This window comes from Panthera pardus, unplaced genomic scaffold (assembly GCF_024362965.1).
Source record: "Panthera pardus isolate Hobbes unplaced genomic scaffold, ASM2436296v1 HiC_scaffold_8, whole genome shotgun sequence".
NCBI classification, from domain to species: Eukaryota; Metazoa; Chordata; class Mammalia; order Carnivora; family Felidae; genus Panthera; species Panthera pardus.
Window position 1 is genome coordinate 155585966 of NW_026527013.1, and position 24264 is coordinate 155610229.

The window sequence follows — 24264 nt, forward strand, 5'->3', positions numbered from 1 at the left end:
CATTATTTAAAATAAGGACCAAGTTTTAAGAGCCATGTTTGGGATGGATGAAAACAAATACCAGGGTAAGATAGCGCTGGCATCTCGGTATTTACCTTGGGGCAGTATTTCTTGATCATCTGCTGAAGTCCTGTTGAATATTATGATTATAAAATTCATTGTATGCACTGCGTCAGTCGCTTTTCACATTGAGAATGAATGACAGCCAAATGCAGCCATCTGAGTGAAGTCCACTGATGTCAAACGGCACATTTGTATCGGGCACAGATAGGATGCCCGCTGCATGTGATGCCTGGGCGTGTGGCACTCTCTCGTGTGTCTGTCCAGCCATCCTGTTGTTTGTATACTGGGCTAATCTGTGATGCTCTTGAGAATGGCTGTTTTGGTTTATCTGAAGGTCCTAGTACCAAAAGACATTTTTCTTTTCTATTTTTTTTCTCTCACACTTCTGGAGGCTAGAAGTCCCAAGTCAAGATGCTGGCAAGGTTGGTTCCTTTTGAGGGCTCTCAGGAAGAAGCTGTCCGTGCCTCTCTCCTAGCCTCTGGTGGTGGTGGTCAATCCTTAGCATTCTTTGGCTTGTAGCTACATCACTCCAATTCTGTCTCTGTCTTCACATGGCTTCTCCCTGTGTGCGTGTCTGTGCTCAAATTTCCCATTTCAAAAATACTTGGCATATTGGATTAAGAGCTTAATCTACTCCAATATGATCTCACCTTAACTAATTACATCCGCAACAATCCTATTTCCAAATAAGGTCACAAGATGAAGTAGTAAGGATCAGGACTCCAACGTGTCTTTTTTGGCAACATAATTCAGCCTATAACATGGCAAAGTCACGTACATGGGAACTATGGAAAGTGGGAATTGTTACAACTTGAGCCTTTGGTGTTGACTGACTGACTGGGCGTAGATGCTGAGTCAGTGAGAAGCAACACAGCATAGAAACCGACGAGATCCGCCATGAGATGTGATGGACTGGGGTTGAGGGGAGGGGGAAGTTAAGGCAGAGAAGGGAACCAGAGCCGGATAAGTAGCTTGGCCTAGAGAAGATGTCTAAGATTGGAGCGGAGTGATGGGGTAAAACTAGTCAGGAAGTCCAGATGCTGTGTTGAAGGCAAGAGAGAGATCCAATCTGGTAGATAGCTCAGGATCAGGACATCCCCTGGACAGGACAATGCAATGTTCTGACCAGCTGTCACAGCACTGAAGGGCAGCAGCCTGGACAGCAAGCCTGCTAAGGTAGGAAATAATTCCAGTTAGGCCAACCTCCCTTAACAAGACTATCATAGTGTTCAGTCCCCTTCATCTGGCATCTTGCCCTGGCTGAAATGACCTTGGCCTTCTCTTGGATTAGAAAAGAGAGTTGCCTGCTGGGAGTAGGAAGAAATGAAGCTGAACAGAAAAGGCTGATTTAAATTTTAGAAGACCTTGGAACTCAGATAGAGGAAGTTGAGTTTTGACGGATTACACAGCAGCGGGGAGCCACGAACCACTTCAGGCTGAATGGAATCATGTCATGAGAAACAAAGAAAAAAATGTAAAATGCAGGAATAAAGGAAAAAGAAGATATCAGGGATAAAGAAGAACCAGAGCACTCTGGTAGAGGGCCACGTGTCATAAAGTTCAGCATTTGGGTGATAGGTTCAATTAAACTAAATATTTTTCTTTTCATACATTCGTTTTGAAGAGAGAAGCTGCATAAATAAATAACTGGAATATAAAACAACAGATCATAAGATACAAAAGAAATATGATGAGGACCACGGAATAGAAGAGATTATTATAAAGGAGAAGGTGACAATATGGAATTAAAGATGAGTAAGATTTTGACACATGTGGGAGGAAGGCAAAGTGAATTCGAGATAGAAGAGGCATGTAAACAAAGTAACGGAAGAGGAAATTGTGGGGCACACACGTGGCGTATCAAATGGTCCAGTATGGCCGAGATACGGGGTGGGTGCCAGGGAGAAGATAATGCCTGAGACTGGAAGGTAGAGTAGAGCTTGATGAGAGAGGACCATGAATGTGCTGCTTTGTTCATAGGAATGGGAAGTTGTGAGCTAGATAGGCTGCACCTAAGCAGGATGTTTGGCACACTAGGTTCGCAGAAAGTTGACCCACACCCATTCACTCGACCCCGTTACACTGTGCTAGGAGCCTCATTGCTCGGAAGCCCACTAGAAGACGAAGGCCTCCTAAGTCCGTTCCCTCTCCTACAACACCCCAGCTTGTCATTGGTTCTTGAACTTTGGACGTCATTACTGCCTCAGGAATGTTTCTTTGGTGTTTTATTAAAAAAACTTTTAACAAATTCTGGGGTATCAAGATCATAGCTCAATAAAATGGACTTTGCTTTTTTCTATATATTGTGCTCAACCAAATTAATCCATGACCTTGGCATTCATTCCTTGGCCCACTCCTCTTTTTTTTATTTTTTATTTATTTATTTATTTTTTTTAATTTTTTTTTTTTTTAACGTTTTATTTATTTTTGAGACAGAGAGAGACAGAGCATGAACGGGGGAGGGGCAGAGAGATAGGGAGACACAGAATCAGAAGCAGGCTCCAGGCTCTGAGCCATCAGCCCAGAGCCCGACGCGGGGCTCGAACTCACGGACCGTGAGATCGTGACCTGAGCTGAAGTCGGCCGCTTAACCGACTGAGCCACCCAGGCGCCCCCTTTGCCCACTCCTCTTTAGCTCAGCTGGAGAAAAATGCTCTGGGAGTATTTTCAATGGTCTGTTTTTTCATAGGAGGTATATCTTTGGTATTTTGTTGGATGTTTTAAGTATCCTCGTGACGATATGCTGCTCTGCACTGTTGTTGATAGGCCGAGTCTATGGATAATGATGTATTTGTATAATGTACAAATTAAAGGGAAGTATATGGCTGTATGGAGGAAAGAAATTATGAAATTATGAATATGACACCAGACTAGCAGAAGTTTCCAGTGTTGAGGCCATTGCTGTACCATTTTATCGCTCCTATCTCTTGCTCTCCCCCAGAGTTACTTATAAAGAACTAATAGTAGATTTCCCTTCAGATGATTCTTTGTTGTAGACCCCCTTGTTTCTCACTCCCAATAACGAGAGGGAATCCTATGCATCTATTTGTGAAACCACATGGAGTACTCTTGGGAGACATTTTGGGAGAGAATGAGCTCCAGGAGACCCATCCGTGAGTCTCAGAGGAAAAAAAATACTACCTAGTCAGTATTATGTCTGGAAATCATGATAATTTAGCTTTATTCTTTTTTTTTTTAATTCTTTTATGTTTATTTTTGAGAGAGAGAGAGAGACAGAGACAGAGCATGAGCAGGGGATGGGGAAAGAGAGAGAGAGGGAGACACAGAATCTGAAGCAGGCCAGACTCTGAGCTGTCAGCACAGAGCCCAAGGTAGGGCTCGAACCCATGAACCATGAGATCATGACCTGAGCCAAAGTTGGGAGCTTAACTGACTGAGCCACCCAGGTGCCCCTTGGCTTTCTTCTTTTCCATCTTACAAAGTATCTTTTTTTTCTTGGCCTATTGTGTTGTTGAGACCTTCAATATACTTTTAATTCTAGAAGTCACCTAATATTTTTTTTTAAAGGGAATGTTTTTGACATTTTCCCATTTAGTAACATGCTTATTGTAGTTTTTTGATAGATAACCATTATCCAACTGAGGAAGTTACTTTTTACTCCAGTTTGCTAAGAATTTTATCATGAAGAGCTGGTGAATGTAAATGACTATAAGGTGTACTTTCTTTAATAAGTTATTGTGGTGAATTACAAAAGTGGATTTTCTAATATCAAAAGATCTGTGTATTTCTAGAAGGAACACTACTTGGTCATTACTTAATATATTGCTAAGTTCTGTTTTTAATGCTGTGTGTCCTTTTTCTTTTAGGCTTTTGCATTTGTGTTTATGGATACAGCTGGGCCCTAGTTTTCCTTTTTCTTTCATGTCTCATTTAGGTGTAAAATATCTCCTTCTTTGTTTCTTTTCTTGCTTTTTTTTAAAGACTACTTTTTTATGTTTATTTATTTTTGGGGAGGGGAGGGGCGGGGGGGTGGGGCAGAGGACCTGAAGTGCAAGCTCTGTGCTGACGGCAGAGAGCCCGATGTGGGGCTCAAACTCACAAACTGTGAGATCATGACCTGAGCCAAAGTCAGATGCTCAACTGACAGAGCCACCTGGGCGCTCCATTCGTTCACTCTTTTAATTGTTAAGAAACATCGAGGTTGGGGGAGACCTCAGTGAGGACTTGGGTAGAGCAGAGCTTGATCAGGTCTTCAACAGTCCTCAGCATCTGGTTTCTCACCATCTCTGAGTCAACCTCAGTTCTCTTTGTGTTGGTGCAGGAGCCTGTATATATCCATCATGTAAAAAGTAAACTAAGTGGACACATCTTTCCTTTTTTTGTGTACTTTGTCCATTAATTACTGAGGAGCCTCTTTAAAAATATTCCATTTTGTACTATCTTCTTCAGTTTTGCCTCGTTAGAGTCTTTAAAACCTTTCTGTACATATGTTCTGTAAATATGTGAAAAAAACTTCAGCGCATATCAAGTTTGTGATGTCATATCTCCCTGGAGCATTTTGTCATTATTTCGTGACTCTGTCTCCCTAATGGTGCAATTTTACTTGAGGCCTATTTGTCAGGTGTTGCTAAAGTGACACTAGCTTTTGGGTAGCATCCTACTCACATAACCTATTTCTGCCTCTTTTATGTACTTTTGTGAGCTTAAATTTTAGGTGTGGCATTTCAGCTGAATTGATTTCTAAGCAGTCATCGCTGAATTTATTTCTGTAAATTTAATCTGTTTTTGTCTTTTAAGTTAAGTTTTTAAAGCACATGATATTTGACCTAACCCATTTTTTCCTAAGGTCTCATTTTGTGTTTTGCATTGGTTCTGTTTCTCTATGTCCTGCTCCCTACCGGCTCCCTACCCCACCCCCCACCTGCATGTTTTCTTTCCTTAGTTTTTGCATCGAGGATTTTTTCCCCTGAGCTTTTAATTCTGTATTGGAAGTTACACGTGTTTTATTATTTTGTCAGTGCCTCTTAAACTTAAATCCTCACATCCAACTTAAAGGACGTTCGTGTCTTTGATCTAATTCTTCTTTTTAGGGTTTTTCAATCCTATTCACATCATCAGTTTTCATAGCTTCTCTTTACAACTATTTTCCTAGGTTTCACATCCTTTCTACTTTCTTATTTATGTGCATCAGGCTTCTCTTTCTGCTTCTCGTGACTGCTTGGTTCCACTGCAGGAACTGCTGTTTTCAAGTTGGCCAACAGAGACTGTTCACTTTTCTGGCTACTGCAGCCAATTCTTTGATCTTTACCCTTTCCAGTTCAATGAAGACATTAAGTGCTGGGAAGCATGCAAAAACCATTCTGTTTAACGCCCTTTTCAGCACCTTTCTCTTTTCCTGATGCACCGAGGCTTCATCTGAGTTGACTTGGAAAGGAAAAAACAAAAAAAACTATTGATGGAAGTTGGGTTTGCAGTGACCCCGATCCCATAGCATACTGTCTGCAGATAGACAGTTTTCCCTTCCTTAAATTGGTATCCACATAAAAATAAGCATGGGGGCTCCTGGGTGGCTCAGTTGGTTAAGCATCCAACTTCTGCTAAGGTTATGATCTCGTGGTTCATGGGTTCAAGCCCTGAGTTGGGCTCTCTGTGGTCAGCGCAGAGCTCACTTCGGACCCTCCGTCTCCCTCTCTCTGCCCCTCCCCCACACTCTGTCTTTCTCTCAAAAGTAAATAAATACACTTAAAAAATTAGCATGTGATTAGATCTAATTGTTCATATATCTAAGCAAGTGCTTTTTGTCTTATCATTTACAAAGCATGGCCATGTTCTCCTGGCAACGTGCTTAACAGAAACTCAACCGGGCGTATAGGAAAAAGGCAACGGATACCAGAGAACTAAGTTTTGGTCCTTGCCTTCTCAATAGCTAACTAAGTAACCTTTGGCAGGTCAGTTCACCTCTGTGAACCTCTGTCTGTCTGAGGTTCTTCATCTGTAAAATCTGTGTAGTAGGATGTATTAGTTATTTATTGCTTTGTGACATTATCCCCAAATTTAATGGCTTAACACAAAAACAATCTTTTCTCACATTTTTTTTATGGTCACAAATCTGGCTTTGATGTAGCTGGGTGCTTTTGGCTCAAAGTCTTTTAGAAGACTGCAATCAAGGTGTCTGCTGGGGCTGTGGTGTAATACTTTTCAGGTTCATTCATGTGATTGTTGGCAGGATTGAGATCCTCCAGTGTTGCTGGATGAGAACCTCAGTTCCTAGCAGGCCATTGGCCAGAGACCTCCCTTAGTTCCTTCCCATATGGTTCCATCCACAATACGTCTCGCCTCCCCAGAGTGAGGGCTCCAGTAGAGCAAGGGAAAGAGAGCAAGCAAGACAGGAGACATCATCTTTCTGTAATCTAATATTAGAAGCAATATCCCATTATTTTTGTGTTATTCTATTAGTTACAAGTCACTAGGTCTAGTTCACACTCAAGAGGAAGAGGTTTCTTTGTACTTGTTTATAGTTAACTTGGTTGCTTCTCTCAAATAAATTAGTTGAAGTGAGAAAGGGATTGCATTCATTTTAGTCTCCACTGGATTCTGTCTTTAATTGTGGTATAAGGCAGGCACTTTTCTTAACTAAAAATTAGACTGTATTTGGGTTTCAAGGAACAATTACTTTCTACCTTTGGGGACGTTGAGAGATTATCTATCTATCTATCTATCTATCTATTATCTATCTTTCCATCCATATACATCACACACACACACACACACACACACACACACACACACACACACACAATAGATGTGTTTAAAAGTCAAAGAAAACTGATTTGATTTCAAAGCTTCTGAATAAAGCAAGGTCCTTTTTCTGAAAAAACAAAACCAGTATAAATGAAGCTTCATTTGTAATTTTGGGTTACTGGTGATATACCTATATTGTAGTTTAGGATATTTAAATAAATTTATCAGTTTTGTTGTGATGGCAGATATGGGACTGCATTGCATTCCCTATATCATTATATAATAACACTAGCAGGATAGGACATTGGCCATAAAAATTAGTCTTTGAGTACAAGGTGTGCATTGACTGAGATATGGCACAATGTCTCTAAATATCATTGTAAAGCGAGGTTAATGATACCACAAGCTGAAATTTTATTTGTAAGTGATAATGTTCTATAAATTACTTGACAAATCTCTTATTTTAGGCCACATGTGATCAGCGTGGGTGCTGCTGGAGACCGCAGGGGACCATAAGTGTGCCCTGGTGCTACTATTCTAAAAGCCATGGTTATCAAATGGAGGGTGACCTTGTAAAAACAAATGCAGGTAAGCCAGACAATGAGGCAGGAGCTCCAGATCCTCTGGACATTGGCTCTGTTTGCAGCAAAGGAAAGCCTTAGTGGCATGCAGAGTATCACCCTGCACAGCCACGCGACTGCAGGTGACAGAAAGTGGGCACTGCTCTAAGGCAAGGGTGACAATCCCTTTCGGCATCAAGAAAAAAAAATCCAATCTTGGGAGTTAGAAGGCGTGTTCTATTCCTGGCTCTACCTTTATGTCCCTTGGTTACCTTGTACAAATATTGTGAGCTCTTTGGCCCCCAAGTTTCTAACTTTTAAAGTTTGTTTGTTTGTTTGTTTGTTTGTTTGTTTGGAGACAGAGACAGCACGAATGGGAAGGGGCAGAGAGAGGGAGAGAGAATTCCAAGCAGGCTCCGCACTGCCAGTACAGAGACAGACATAGGGCTTGAAACCATGAACTGCGAGATCGTGACCTGAGCCAAAAATCAAGAGTCGGACGCTTAATGGACTAAGCCACCCAGGCGCCCCCAAGTTTCTAACTTTTAAAGAGAGGGGTTTGAACTTAGTAACCTCTGAGACTGCTTACAACTCTAATATAACGTGATTTTGCTGATATGGAAACAATTACAATTTCATACACATTTTATGTCAATGTCAGTATTTATGAACTAAACACCTTCTCTTCTTTCTCCCACCCTAAAATGTAGGGATACTAAGGAACATTCTGGAGGTTAACAGAGGGTGACTACTTTGGGGAGGCTGTTAGCATAAAGGAAGGGGCACGTTGCCCCTCCAAGGCTCTTGGCCTGATGGCCTTTACTAATAAGGTCTCAATTATCACCTGCCTTATCACAGAACATGGGACATGGCATCAGTGTATATGATCACCTGTAATGTAACATGAGAATAACTGAGAATGAACAGAGTATATATATATAAATCGAAGGCCAAGTGTGCAAAGGGTATATGATTAACACAGAATGGCTGATGGACTGATTGAAAGAGAATTAGGCCTTTGCATGGGAGATTTCAAGCAGATTTTGTAAGAGAGGCATGAGTTTTAGAGGGAAGTGACAGTACCCAGATTCACAATCTGGCCCAAGGTAATATGTGCGTATGACAGGTGTAAATCTATCTCTTCCCTTTTAAGAAAAAAAGGCCGACAGTCCGTTTGACATAAAGCTTAATTTGTATTAGCTATTGTTTGCTAGTTTACACAGACAGCTATGTAAACCTTTTCCCCTCTACATACTAGGATTCACAGCCCAGTTGGACAGGTTGCCTTCTCCATCCCTGTTTGGAAATGATGTCAACAGTGTCCTTCTCACAGCAGAATACCAGACAGCCAACCGTTTCCACTTTAAGGTTGTGATTTCTTTATTCTTTAAACATCTTTTTGAAATGTCCTTGTTCTCTACCTGATAACCACAGTTACTACAAAATAGGCAATGCTGCTAATGGAGGTTTTTTTCTCTACTGACATTATTCTTACCTAGTACCTATATGTTGAAGGCATCTGTTGCCTTCCTTCAGTGTGACTGCCTCCTGAATATATTTTATAGAGTCAACTGGTAAAACTTGGCTTTCATATATGTGTCCTTGAGACCATGTGAAATGTATTCAGGAGGGAAAAAGGAAAGAATTATCACAGCTGTGCAAACTCTAGAGATAGTCCTTCTCTGTAGACTTACAATGTGTATTTCTACCAAAAGACTAACTTCTGCCCAAGTGTTAACCATTTGACTTGGTAATATAATGGGTACATCTACCTCAGACATAATGCCATTTGGATCAGTTCCTGAGTTCAGTACTGTGAGCATAGACATTGGGGAGCACTGCTGTTGGTAGGGAGGCTTCTATCTTGGAAATACTGAGAAGTTTCCATTTTGACTTTCTTTTCCTTCATGTCTCTGGCCAGTTGACCGACCAGAGCAAGGACAGGTACGAAGTGCCCCATGAACATGTGCAACCCTTCAAAGGAAATGCTGCTTCTCCTTTGACCTATGAGGTTGTTGTCTCCAAACAGCCATTTAGCATCAACGTGATCAGAAGAAGCAATAATCGTGTCCTGTAAGTTTTGAAAACCTTCTGGGGATCAGAGTAGGAAGGACGGGGGGAGGGAGGTTTGCAAGCCTAAGGAAGAAGGGTACATGCATTTCACATTCCTGAAGGTTGTAAGCCCACTGTTGGTGAACAGACTGTCTCCAAATGTATACTTTTGTCCGCCTTCCTCTCTCCTCCCCCTCCTCCACCTCTTCCTCCTCCTCCTCCCTTCTTTTCTTGTTGTTGTGGTTATTACTAAGCACTTATTATAGGCCAGGCACTGGGCTGTGTCCTTTTTTCCATTTTTCCTGCTGTGTGCTCAGTTTTTCCTCTTTATTTCCCCCTTTCCTCCATCCATCCGACCATGTGTCCACCAGTAACTATTTACGGAACATCTATTATAATGTAAGAATAGTATTTTGGTCACGCAGTAGGGTGTCTAAGGGAAAAAGAAGTCCTGATCTCTTGGCATCTATGGGAAAAAATCACAGAAGGGCAAATGGGGCCAGTTAAATAGGGGATATTGAGTCATCAAAACATAGAGGACACTTTTCTAAGAGGTCGTGTCCTTTCCACTCCACTTGCCCACCTGTCCCTGCATTTTGCATCGACGTCTAGGTTGGACTCAAGCATCGGACCCCTCCTGTTTGCCGATCAGTTCCTGCAGTTCTCCACCCGACTGCCCAGTCCTAACGTGTATGGTCTGGGAGAACAGGTGCACCGACAGTACCGGCATGACATGAATTGGAAGACCTGGTCCATGTTTGCCAGGGACACAATCCCCAATGGGGTAAGCTCTCAGGATGGCCCCCTCTGCACTGAAGGTCATAGACTCATCCTTGACAGTCACTGCTAGCAGTGTAGGATGATAGTTGAGTGAGACTCTGGGGTGAGGCTGTTGAGGTTTGCATTTTGACACTGCCTGCCACTCACCAGTTTTGTGGTTCCGGGCAAGTTACCAGTACGGGTCCTCAGTTTCTCATCTATAAAATGGGGGGAATATACTCCCCTCATAGGGTTGTGATAGGAATTAAAGGAATTTATAGATACAGAGTCTCTAGAACAGTCTGGATAAAGGAGATCATTGAAATGATTGATTAAGTGATTCTTGCTATATAGCATCTCTATTTACCGAAAGAACTCCAAAAACATATGTCGAATTTATTCCATTTAACAGGTGAGAAACTGAGGCTCAGAAATAGCCCAATGTTTAAAAAAAAAGTTTGAAGTAACAAAAATAGGATCTCATCCCTGGCCCGTCTAATGGAAAGCCCATGCCCTTGTTCTACCACATGCCTATCAGAAGGACAGAAAAGGTGATGAGTCAAAGCAGCTCATCCATCTGTGAATGACTGGTGATGGTTATCTGATGAAGACCCTCAGATCCTTGCTACTCAAATGGGCATCACCATGTGAGAAATGTGGGCTCTAAGCTCCCTCTTCCATCTATTGAATTAGAATCTGCATTTAGGCGTTACTGGGTGGCTCAGTTGGTTGAGCATCTGACTCTTGATTTAGGCTCAGGTCATGACCCCAGAGTCATGAGATCGAGCCCTGTGTTGGTCTCTGTGCTGAGTGTGGAGCCTGCTTTGGATTCTCTTTCTTCCTCTCTCCCTCTTCCCCCACCCCCCGCCCCCTGCATGTGCACTCTCTCTACCTCTCTCTAAAAAACAAAAAACAAGAAACAAAAAACTGCATTTAACTAACATTCATATATAATTTCTTTCAATTTTTTTTAATGTTTATTTTTGAGAGAGAGAGAAAGAGCACAAGCTGGGGAGGGGCAGAGAGAGAGAGAAAGAGAGAGACATAGAATCCAAAGCAGGCTCCAGGCTCTGAGCGTCAGCACAGAGCCCAATGCAGGGCTCAAACTCACAAACCACGAGATCATGACCTGAACCAAAGTTGGACACTTAACTGACTGAGCCACCCAGGTGCCCCCGATGTAATTTCTATGCACACCGTTTTGAGAACTGCTTTTCTAGAGCAGTGATTTCAAGCATGACTACACATTGGAATCACCTGGAGACATTTAACAAACTCTCCACCCACAGTAACTCTATTTTAACTGGGCTAGGATGCAGCCCAGGTTGAGAACTACTGTTCTAAAGTCTTAGAAAATCAGCTTAAGTTCTCAAGTCTACTGTTCTGAAGACTGGAAGACCAGCTATCTTGAGTAGAGCTCGATATAGTTGTACATTAGAAAGATGTTTGATTCATATTAAGGCTTGATGGAGCTTTTGCAGATGTGGTTAGGTTAAGCTTCTTTGAGAGAAGAGACCTTTTGAACTACAGCTTCCAAATTCTTGTTCTCCCACATTTTAACAGATATCACAGGCTTTCACATTTCTACTAGGTAAATGGTCATAGCTGGCTCATTCAATAAAAGAACTATAATTCACTTGGCTGACATCAACTAAATGTAGACTTGATATTTTATTTTATTATTATTATTATTTTAATCTTTATTTATTTGTGTGTGAGAGAGAAACAGAGCATGAGTGGGGAGGGGCAGAGAGAGTGGGAGACACAGAATTGGAAGCAGGATCCAGGCTCTGAGATGTCAGCACAGAGCCTGATGTGGGACTCGAACTCGCGACTGTGAAATCATGACCTGAGTGGAAGTTGAATGCTCAACCCACTGAGCCACCCAAGCACCCCTAAACTTGATATTTTAAAGATTTATTTGTTGGGGTGCCTGGGTGGTTGTGAGTTCGAGCCCCGCGTCAGGCTCTGTGCTGACAGCTCAGAGCCTGGAGCCTACTACTTCAGATTCTGTGTCTCCCCCTGTCTCTACCCGTCCTCTGCTCATGCTCTGTGTCTCTCTGTCTCTCAATAATAAATAAACGTTAAAAAAACAAAAATTAAAAAAAAAGATTTGTCTCTTCTTTGACCTTGAGGTCCCTGTCAATTACTCACATGATTAACACTGATTTCTTAGGTCATTTCCAGCCATTTGCGGTTTAGATTGTTAGATGGTAAATTTTTATTTTTCATTTTCTTTCTGCAGGATGGAACTAACTTGTATGGTACACAGACGTTCTTCCTGTGTCTTGAAGATGCTAGCGGATTGTCCTTTGGAGTGTTTCTGATGAATAGCAATGCCATGGGTAAAAAACTAAGGGAATATTCATGAAAGAATGCATAAGAGCAATTTTCAGGCCTGTGATAAGAGCAGTGGAGCCCTTTAGGAATGGCTGAACCAGGGCTCAGGGGCTATGTTCTCTGATCGTCTCTTCCCTACTTCATTACCGGTTGTTGTATGGTAGCCACGAATAAGGCTTTCTCTCCTAGCTTATGATTTTCCTGAATCTGGTTGCCTCTTTTGGAATATTTTTCTATTATAGAGTTAGAACAACTAAGCCTATTATTCTATAATCTACTCAGAGGCAGTTTCTACCAATTTGTTCTTTTCCTTCTTTAGACTCATCCAGTATAGTGGTTGATATAAACTCTGGTAGGAAACAGCCAATTGCCCTGGGCCTACGATGACAGTAGCAGGGCCTAACCAGGGAGCTACAACTGGGCAGTGAATATTTCATTTAGATAATCCAAAGATAGCAAGGTGAAGTGGAGTGGCAAGGTCATCCACGGTAAGATCAGTTTGTTTAAGAAAAAACATTGTAACATCATAGGACTCCAAGAAGTCTGCTAGCTTCCCCATCTTTAAAGGTTTAGACTGGATCATTGGTTCCCAACTTTTTTTTCTGCTTGTACCAGTAACAGTGGATCTCAGGGGTCATGAATCAATCACTACATGGGAAGAGGAGATGTGTTAGAATTTTCCAGGGTTGATGGTATTGATCCCTACCCTCTTCTCAACTGAATCAATGGACCGGATAAGAGCTGCTCAAAGCATGGCCCACCGCTCATTCACAAACTGAGTCTAGAAATGGAAAGTAAACATTGCTGTAGCATCCAAGGGCATGCATGAACCCTTTCCTGTTAATTTTCACACTATTTTACAAAAGCATCAGGTTGCAAAGAATTGCAAATTAAAAAGTAAAGCTCTGATCCTTTACTACCGATTGTTTGAGACCCACTCGAGGTGACCTAACATGATTCTAAGATACCTAATCGTCTAAGAATAGACTGAGTTAGTGCAGGGATTGTACAATTATTTCAGGGTGTTGAAAGGAACCAGAAAACAGGTTGAGTGAGGCTTAAAGGGAAAGGTCCCAGGATCCTAGATATTCCATGTGAGTTATTCTTGTGACCGAAGAGTACATTTCAGTAGATCTTGAATGTTTTTATTCTTTTATTCCTAAATGCAAACCAAGGCTATGGGGAGACTTTGCCTCTGAGAACAGTGACTGGGGCTTAGAGGGATTTTGAATTTATAATCTCTGACTTTTTTTTTAACTTGGCTTCTGCTTGATGTGAGATTAACTGAGGCTAGTACCTCAGTGTATCTAATTGGGTTCCATAGCTGCAGTGATGATGGGGCATGGGGTGGGAGCAATGTGTTTTGTAGCTGTGAATGTCAGAGAAGAAAAACTTGTCCTCTTGCCCTCATCAGTGTGGTATTTGGGGGCCTGTGAATCAAACTGACAAGAGATGGGCTAGCAAGAGAAAAGACAGTTTATTTACATGTGCAACATGGGAATACAGAAGAATGCTCAGCCAAGAGTAACTCAGAGGGGTGTTTAGAACTTGGGGCTTATATTCTACCCTGATACATAAATGGGAGGGGAAGAAAGGACACTTATGAAAAACCAAAGGACTTTTTGGAAAGATAATGAGCCCTTAGTGGGAAGATAGAATATTCTTGTGACGACGTCTGCTTGGGTGTGGTGCCGAAGTTTTGTCTCTCCAGGGGTGGGAATTTATGACAAGCGAGTTATTCTGGAAGCCCTGCTTTTTGGTTGATAAGGGGTTTCGGAAACTCAAATGTTTTCAGCTTGAAATAACTTCTGTGCTACGGTGGCTTATCTGGACTCTTTCAAGAAATTGATTGCTTTTTCATGAAAGCCTGAATCCTGACATAGGGAGTGAAGACACTCTAATCACCAATTATTGAGATCTGTTCTCAGAACAAATGCGTTGCCTTTCCCGTGCTGTGAGGGCAGACTCGATCAGCAGAAGTGTGCCTCTTTGTATACAAAATTTGAGGCACTGGATTCACTTTATTAATATTCAGATGATTGAGGATCCTGCAGTCTAAAACTTTGTAATTAAAACTAGAGTAAATTCTAATATATATTTTTTTCGCTTTTAATCTTGCAAGAGGTTGCCCTCCAGCCCGCCCCAGCTGTCACTTACCGCACCATCGGAGGCATCCTCGACTTCTATGTGTTTTTGGGAAACACTCCAGAGCAAGTTGTTCAAGATTATCTAGAGGTAAACTTATGATATCATGATTATGACTGAGGAAATAAATCCTAAATAGTACAAAGAAAAGTGAATTTAATAGGCAAGCACGAGTCACAAAAAATCTGCTATTATAAGTTGCTGCTGTAAATCTGCAACTATAAATTGACCCTACCTTCAATGATTTATAAAAGGGGCTAGGAAAATAGACTAATATTCTAACATTAGGAAATGGTATCTTGGGAAATGGAATATGTCTTATGCCACCCAATCAATGCTTACAAATTTTGTTTAAAATAGAGCATCTGCGGGGTGCCTGGGTGGCTCAGTCAGTTAAGCACCTGACTCTTGATCTTGGCTCAGGTCATGATCTCATGGTGGTGAGATTGAGCTGGGCGTTGGGCTCCCCACTAGGCATGAAGACTACTTGGGATTCTCTCTCTCCCTCTCTTGCTGCCCCTCTCTTGTTCCTGTACTTGCTCTCTCTCTCTCTCTTAAAATAAATAAAACTTTTAAAAAATAGAGTATTTGCTAACTTTTATTTCACATACTTCTATCAGCTCATTGGACGGCCAGCCCTTCCCTCATACTGGGCACTTGGATTTCATCTCAGTCGGTATGATTATGGAACCCTACAGAGCATGAGAGAAGTCGTGGAGAGAAACCGTGCCGCACAGCTTCCTTATGTAAGTAAGGCTTTAAACATCTTCCAGTAATGAAGGAATTCCCTTGGGGAATAAATAAAACTGTTTATACTGTCTCCCCCTGAATTTTTTTTTAAATATACAATACAAAGATTTTTATCTATTCAGAAGGCTAGACATTTTGTTGGGCTAGCCATTCCTTTAAGGAACTAGTTCTTTTTAGTAGGAAATAGTAGAGACCACAATTTTGGAGTTAGGAGGCAATATGTTTGTCTCTGTTTTTCTTTAAAAAAATTTTTTTGATGTTTATTTATATTTGAGAGAGAGAGAGAGTGCGAGCTGGGGAGGGGTAGAGAGAGGGAGACACAGAATCTGAAGCAGGCTCCAGGCTCCGAGCTGTCAGCACAGATCCTGATGTGGGGGGCTCGAACTCACAAACCATGAGATGGTGACCTGAGCCGAAGTCAGATGCTTAACCAACTGAGCCACCCAGGAACCCCAGTCTCTGTTTTTCTTATAACATTTTATTAGCAAAACTTTCTTATGCTTACTCTATTGACTACATTTATAGAATGTGTTTTTATTTGAATTCTCAAAGGATTTCTTTCCCTAGTTTCAGTGAGCAAAAGTGCATAGTACATACACATGAAAATATATTTTGGGTGGTCACATCTGAATGTATCTGGTATATCAGGGAGAGTGAGGTTTTTCAAGAGTGAGGTTTTGCAATGGGAAGAACCCAGTAGTGTCTGGAATAACACTCCTCTCTCCCCAACCCCAGATACATACGTCCTAGAGCAAGAGTCCATTTCATTCCGGGCTCCACTATTTTCATACAGGCCAAATTAGGAAAAAATAGGTGCCAAAGAAAACTTGAATTACGAGAGAAGCAATGAAACAAAATGTGGGGCAGTACAATGTGGGAGACATGGGACAGACAGCCCCTTCTTCCCCCTTGTCTTGTGGATGGCGTAGGATATAGGTATGGATATGTTTTTGATAGCCTTAGTGATTTGTTCTAATTGTTGTGGCTTGTTTGTTAGAATGGCTTTTAAGGCCAGAGGGCCAGGCAGCAAGGTCAGATGATGCAGTTAACCTGATTCCAGGGGTGGGAGTCAGGTCTTAGGGAAAACAATGGGTCCTCTGTTTTTGAAATTACTATTGGAGGAAAAGCACCTAGATGCCAGGGACCGATCCAGAACCCTGTGCAGGGCACAGCACAGAGTCAGTGTGTATTGTGGATAATAACAATGATAATAGGACTGAGTCATTCGAACAGGGAAATTCCTGAGCACAAGGTTGTGGACTTTGTGTATTCTTTCAGGATGTTCAGCATGCTGATATTGATTATATGGATGAGAGGAAGGACTTCACTTATGACCCAGTAAATTTTAAAGGCTTCCCTGAGTTTGTGAAGGAGTTACACAATAACGGACAGAAATTGGTCATCATTGTGGTACGTGCCGCCCTCTTTGTCCTCCAGGTCAGGTGCTTGCTCTTCCTTGTCATTACATCCACCTCCCTCTCCACCGCCCCCCCCCCCCCCGCCCCAATTCCCAACCTCCTTTCTGTGCCTCAAGCTTGAAGCTGGGTCCTTCATTGTATTTTTCCTCTTCTTAGGATCCAGCCATCTCCAACAACTCTTCCCCAAGCAATCCCTATGGCCCGTATGACAGGGGTTCAGATGCGAAGATATGGGTGAATGTTTCAGATGGGGTGACTCCACTCATTGGGGAGGTAATTGAATGGGGGATATGGGGGCTGGTGCTGGCACAGGGGCTGTGGCAGTGTGTGTGTGTGTGTGTGTGTGTGTGTGTGTGTGTGTGTGTGTAGTTGTCTTGTTGGACACTTTCAGATGCCTTATACACATGGTGGGGATAAACTTGCCCCTGTCGTCTCATCCCCAGACACCTACCAGCCATCTCACTCATGCATTCCCCTCACAGCCAAGTCCTTTAAACAATAGCCTGCACACTGAATACCCTGTCCTCACCCTCACGCCCCTTCCCTCTCCAGCTGACTGTAGGTGGCTGTCCTCCCCTCCATGTCACTGGTGCTGCCCTGATGGATACCGCCACATACCTCCTAACTGCCAGATCCAATGGAACCATTTCATTCCACTTTGTACTCTGTTTCTTTGTAGTATTTCACCAGTTTGACTACCTCTGCCTCAAACTTTTACTCGTCCATGTTTTCACAAGGGTGTTATCTGTTGGTTCAATTCTTTTCTTTTTTTTTATTTTAGAGAGAGAATGTGAGTGAGAGCATGGGAGAGAGAGAATCTTTTTTTTTTCAATTATTCTAAAGTTTATTTATTTTGAGAGAGAGAGAGAGAGAGAGAGAGAGAGAGAGAGAGAGCGCACACATAAGCAGGGGAGAGGCAGAGACAGGGAGAGAAAGAATCCCAGGCAGGCTTCTTGCTGCCAGCATGGAGCCCAATGCAGGGCTCGAACACACGAATTGTGAAATCATGACCTGAACCGAAGTCAGGAGTCAGATGCTCAACTAACTAAGCCACCCAGCACCACCTCCCTCCCCCACCCCCTCCCGAGAGAAAGAATCTTGAACAGGTGTCACACTCAGTGTGGAGCCCGATGCATAGATCATGACTCTGGGATCATGACCTGGGCCGAAATCAAGAGTTGGATGCTCAACCACTGAGCCACCCAGGTGCCCCTCTGCTGGGTCACTTTGTTTTTGTTTTTGTTTTTCCTGCTGGTTCTCTTCTACTGCTTCTGTTGACCCTGTGTCAGAGAGAAAGCAGATAGCAGGGAATACAGAAGAGGAATTGATGCTGCAAACCCACAACTTGTAACAGCTCAGTTGACATTTCAATGGGACTCTCCCACATTTACCATCCTGGGCCTGGGCCTAGACAAAGTGAGTGGGAACGGTGAAGCAGAGGTCAGAGGTGAAGATTAATGAGATAGATGATGCTGAGTCCATGGATTCAATCATTTAGGTTTTAACCATTTTTTATTATTTATCTATTTATTTAATTATAATTTTTTAATTCTTATTTATTTTTGAGAGAGACTGAGAGTGTGTGAGTGGGGGAGGGACAGAGAGAGACACACACAAAATCCAAAGCAGGCTTCAGGCTCTGAGCTGTCAGCACAGAGCCCAATGTGGGGCTTGAGCCAAAAACTGCAAGATCATGACCTGAGCCAAAGTCAGACACTTAACTGACTGAGCCACCGAGGCGCCCCAAGGGCTTAACCATTTTTTAAAATGTGTTTTTCCACAAGTGACCAATCACATCCTCCTGATGTTTACTCTGAGTATCCAGAGTGCTTCACATTCCTAACTGGAAAGAACCTGTACCTGGACACCGTGATTGCCATGACCACATTAGGAATCTCTGCAAAGTGCTCTATTTTACTCTATATTCATTTAATTGACTCTGATCAATGTTTTTCTTTTTCTCCTCTAGGTCTGGCCTGGAAAAACTGTGTTTCCTGATTTTACCAACCCCAACTGTGCTGTTTGGTGGGCAAAGGAATTTGAGCTTTTCTACAAGCAAGTGGAGTTTGATGGAATCTGGATTGTGAGTTCTTAATATTTTGAATATTTGGTGACTAATGTTCACACGGCATGTATCTATATCATTGAGTCAAGGAACACACTGGGAATAGGAAGAAAGGAAAGCACATATGGCAATAATTCTAATATTCCCAATCCTAGTATGTAAATAATCTTACCAAAACATGTAGCTTAGGACCTAAATCAGATCATTAGATCTGGAAGTAAACTCAGAAATTTGTTTTTTATTTTCTGAATCCAGCTCTTCTTTTAAAAAGGAATGAGCTGAATGAAGTAAAAATAGGTCATAGATGCCTTACGTTGTCACAAAGGACACAGATTGTTTGATTGCCAGTTTGGGGCTCTTTCATTTGGACACGTTGGACAAATTGGCCAGAACGAAAGTACCCAGGTGCATGACCAAACTATGGCTGTGGTAAGGACAAATGTCATGTATAATACCAAAGGAAACCAAACGCAAAGCAGCAGATGTTCAGCAAAACTGGGGGAGCTCTAGAGCTAAACTTTTTTCTATTTATAAGAGAAATGTAGAAAATTCTAACAATACAGAATGCTAAAAAGATGACAGCAAAAACCCTCTAAGATGTTGTCAGCCAAAGACATCTATCATCGACATTTTGGTGTGCGTCTTCCCGGACAGCTCACTTGCCCATCTGTTGGCACAGGCTCTCCCCCTCACTGTCTCCAAATAGGTATTTGTGTGTGTGTGTGTGTGTGTGTGTGTGTGTGTGTGTGTGTGTGTATTGATATGTGTGTGCATTTGTAACTATATTTGGATATATAGAGAATGTGTAAGTTGATATATATGGAATCATATAAATTGAAATCTTTTTTTGCCTAATGTTTTTGGAAATCTTTCATTTTTTTTGTAATTATAGACATACAGCATTTTGAAGGGATTTTGAGAACCTTCTCTGTGAAGCCTTCAATGGGTAGAGAAGACAGGATCATCTATTTCCCTCCATGTGCATAAGGACCTCTTCAAAGACAAAATATCTGGAATCATTTCTCTGAATCCTCAAAAAAAGGGGAAGGCAAACATCAGTACAACATAGTTACTTTTCCTTAGTGGTAGTTTTGTTCTTTGTTTTGTAGGATATGAATGAAGTTTCCAACTTCGTTGATGGTTCTGTTTCAGGATGTTCCACGAGCAACCTAAATTACCCCCCATTCACTCCCAGTAAGTCTTGGTGGTAGTGTGATTAAAGTGGCGATGCATAGTTGGCATTTTTAATTCATAAGGATAGATATGAACAGCCTGGCAAGGGAGTTTGGACATAAATCTGCATAGGCAGGGGCTAATGTGGGTAATATATACAGGAAATTAGGAAAGAAAAATTGAAGCACTCCATCCTTTCCTGAATAAGGTATAAATTTGAAGGGGGCCATCTAGTCTTTCCACCTACAGTCTGAGCTGTTTCTAGGGGAAGGTCAAGAGAAGATACAGTGCAGAAGCCAGAGGCTAGTGGTTAGTTTGTGTTGCTCTCGAGTGCATACGCCCGAAGGTCATCAGGACTTAGCAGAGAGAGACCAGGTAACCAGGCTTGGTCTGTGGATGACAGTGAAGTTTGGTGACTTCAAGAGTGTGAAGAACAGACATGAACCATAAGGACGAAAAAAAGCCAGAACCCATGGCCTTGAAGGTCAAGGTCAGAGTCAGTGAATATGATGCTGGTGAGCTCTGATGGAACTTTGAACACCACCATCGCTCAGGGTATGGCCCCAGAATTATGGCATTTATCATAGTTTGAAGAAAGCTAGAGGCTCACAGACACATTTCATCTTGATTAAGGGAAGAATGAGGTGCTAGCATTATAGTGTCTTAGGAATACTTCCAATCTGGTGAGAAAATGGGAAAATGGGGGTATCTGGGTGACTCAGTTGGTTGAGTGACTGACTCTTGATTTCGGCTTAGGTTGTGATCTCATTGTAATGAGATCAAGTTCTGAGCTGGGTGTAGAGTCTGCTTAAGATTCTCTCTCCCCCCTCTCTCTTTGCCCCTCCCCAGCTCGCTCTCTCTCTCTCTCTCTCTCTCTTTCAAAAAAAGAAAAAAGAAAAAGAAAAAAATAGGAAATTGGGGCAGATGGGCCAGGAACTTGGGTGGGGGAGCTACAGAGTTAGCACTTCATTCTTTTGGTGACAGAAACTATTTATGTTTTAGTCTAAGGGAAATATGATAATCAAATGGTTTTAGAAATATTAATCTGACATTAGTATGAGTATGAATTAGAAGATCAGTCGATTGGAAGTAAATAAGCTATTAAGAAACCATTGCAGTAGTTAAGATGCAAAGGTAATTTGGATCAGTCAGAATGGTACAATGGGAGCAGAAAAGAACGGGTGCATGAAAGAGATTGGGGAGTCAGCCTTTATACTATCTTGTCTGAAGACAAGGGGTGAACATTGAATTTACTCTTTCATCCAATATTTCTGTTCTCGAACCACATAATTTGGCTCGGTTTGAAGAATTCAGATTCAGTCTCAAATCTAATTGAATCCTCTGGCTTCCAGATGCCTGCCTGTAGTCACATGAGCACCCGGGGTGGAAGAATGTGCATGGGTTGGCACAATTTATTTATATATCAGAGAAACTACTGCAAATGTATAACCCTCTGGTAGTGAGGAAGTGGTGTGATCATTTACAGGATGGCCACAATAAGCCCCGCCCAGAGTGCCACCATTTCAGGTTCTGCAGTAGTCAAGGAGCAGGGAACGTGCATCTCAGGCTCTCATTGACTGCTCCCTCTTTTGCCCCAGGAATCCTGGATGGGTACCTGTTCTGCAGGAGCCTCTGCATGGATGCAGTGCAGCACTGGGGCAAGCAGTACGATGTCCACAATCTGTACGGCTACTCCATGGCGATTGCCACCACACAGTAAGGCCCCTGTTGCTACGACTCAATACACCATGAAATTATTGATCTCGTTAGGTGCCAGCTGTCAGGGTGTTGTTTTTAAAAACTCTGAAAGATAAATATGGTTATTAATACTGAATGAATGGAGAAACCACCTGGCCCATAGGGAAGAAGAAATCTGATAAATATTTGTGGAATGTATAAAATGAGAGAATGGATGAATAAATAAACGAATGAATGGATGGTTGGAAGAAATAAAGAGAGGTAACTTGACCAAGGGCAAATAGTTGATACATTGTAAAAGCAAAATTTAAACTCAGTTTTGCATGAGTCCAAGGTCCATCTATTTTCCTCTGTGCCACACTGTATAGACAGGAGGGGATGTGCCTCAGGGTTTTAGATACTGGCTTAGCATCCTTATACATTGCTGTGTCCACCTTTGTGTATAGACTCAAATTCTACAGTGAGGAAAACGTCCTGAGAATTGACTGCACTTACTGTAGCTATGGCATCAGGAAGCCAGACTGAAACCACATTCAGTCATTAGCAAAGTCATAGCATAAGTTTAGCCTTCTTGAAAGATGTTTAAAATATTATAGAGTGAGTTTTTAATATATGCATAGACTTCTAAAATATAGATGATATATATTTATAGTTACTTATAAAAGTACACACATGCATCTATAAATTTAAAATGTCTTTATACTACAAAATTACGAGTGAAGTGTTTCTACTTTAAAAGAATTTAAGTTCTAAAAGGCTGTTCATAAATTCATTTTTGTGTATGTTTAAAATCACACAGTGTGAAAGATCCATGGACATACATCTATGTAAAGGTAGATTTCACCTTTGTTCCATAAAAATTGTATACCTCTAGTTACTAGCCTTTTCAAGGCTGCTTTTAAAAATCTTGGGCATTATGGATTTAATAATGTACATAAAACACCTTAAGACAAAGCAAAACAAAATGTAAACATACGTAAAGGTGCAGCCTACTTCCACAGCAACTCTGACCCTACTAGGAAGGAGCTGAAAGAGAATGAGGTATGAACTTTTGAGATCCTCGGCATTATCACTGTATCTGCTAGGTTGAGACACGCTAAGGTCACACACTGACTACTTAAGCATTTCTCCCCTTCTAGAGCTGTCAAGACTGTGTTCCCTAATAAGAGAAGCTTCATTATAACCCGTTCGACCTTTGCGGGATCTGGCAAGTTTGCAGCCCATTGGTTAGGAGACAACGCAGCCACCTGGAATGATCTCCGGTGGTCTATCCCTGGCATGCTCGAGTTCAACCTTTTTGGTATCCCAATGGTGAGTCCACGTCCCAACCTCAATTCCCAGAAAGACTCATCCTAGAAAATTTTCAAAGTGTAAAGCTCATCTCTCCTACCCTTCCTGGCCCAGGGATTTAGTGTCTTGAGAACAATGGCTTCATCTACATCAGTATGACTCTGATACTACAACATTCTTTCCTGCACTATCTTATTAGGATAGAAAGTGCAACCTTGAAGTGATATCATTGGAATATTTTTCTTTTTTTTTTTTTAATTTTTTTTTAACGTTTATTTATTTTTGAGACAGAGAGAGACAGAGCATGAACGGGGGAGCGGCAGAGAGAGAGGGAGACACAGAATCTGAAGCAGGCTCCAGGCTCTGAGCCATCAGCCCAGAGCCCGACACGGGGCTCAAACTCATGGACCGCGAGATCGTGACCTGAGTTGAAGTCGGACGCTTAACCGACTGAGCCACCCAGGCGCCCCCATTGGAATATTTTTCTATCAAAGTATAATATACACGAAAAAGTACACATATACTTAAGTATACAGTTGATGAATTTTACAAGCTGAACACATCTGTGTATCCAGTACCTAGACGAGAAAACATGACATTGCCAGGTCCCTAGAGGTGGTTTTGACATCTTTTAGTTAAATTCAACATATATATTTATGGAGCTCTTACTGTGTGCAAGGTATTAAGGTAGGTATGCATGGTGAGGGGGAGAGAAAAGCATAAATATAGTAATAGAAACACCTTCTATTTCCCCTGAAAGTTTACAAATTTTACATACATTTTATATATATATTAAATTATGAATGTTTGTATGTTTATATAAATTTATATGTATATAGGTAAGCTAGGGACATATAAATTAAATGTTGAGGGAGATCCTGAGAAACAGACTTACTAATCCTGACAAAATTACAAGAAACAGGGAGTCAAGGAAGGGAGTCAGGAGAAACTTCATGCAAAAGGTTGCACTTGAGTTTTCCCTTGAAAAGTGGGTTTATGTTATCAGACTAATGGGAAGGTCATTTTCAGATTGAGAAAGAAACAGGAGGCAGAGCAGTAAGGGGGCGATTGATGTGGCTCTAAGGATTGGTTTGTAGGACTGGAGTGGTAAGTGATGCTAGAAAGGTATGTTAGAACCAATTTTGAGGAGCCACCAGCTCAGCTGTATGGAGACCCTGGAAAGTTTTGAATAGGTGAGTGATGGAACCCGATTTAGGCTTTGGAAAGTTAATTCTGATAGTGGTGTGGT

At 41.8% G+C, this 24264-nt stretch overlaps 1 protein-coding gene across 1 annotated transcript in view; it reads left to right on the forward strand.

The window, feature by feature from the left end:
* Window positions 1-24264, forward strand: part of MGAM (maltase-glucoamylase) — a 97214-nt gene that overhangs the window by 23256 nt on the left and 49694 nt on the right. The window contains exons 4-16 of the mRNA XM_053896772.1: window positions 7233-7353; window positions 8584-8693; window positions 9247-9398; window positions 9990-10161; window positions 12382-12481; window positions 14599-14711; window positions 15242-15367; window positions 16650-16781; window positions 16946-17062; window positions 18759-18872; window positions 19964-20048; window positions 21626-21743; window positions 22865-23036. Coding sequence (XP_053752747.1) covers window positions 7233-7353; window positions 8584-8693; window positions 9247-9398; window positions 9990-10161; window positions 12382-12481; window positions 14599-14711; window positions 15242-15367; window positions 16650-16781; window positions 16946-17062; window positions 18759-18872; window positions 19964-20048; window positions 21626-21743; window positions 22865-23036 — 1632 coding nt within the window. The remainder of the gene's footprint in view (window positions 1-7232; window positions 7354-8583; window positions 8694-9246; window positions 9399-9989; window positions 10162-12381; window positions 12482-14598; window positions 14712-15241; window positions 15368-16649; window positions 16782-16945; window positions 17063-18758; window positions 18873-19963; window positions 20049-21625; window positions 21744-22864; window positions 23037-24264) is intronic.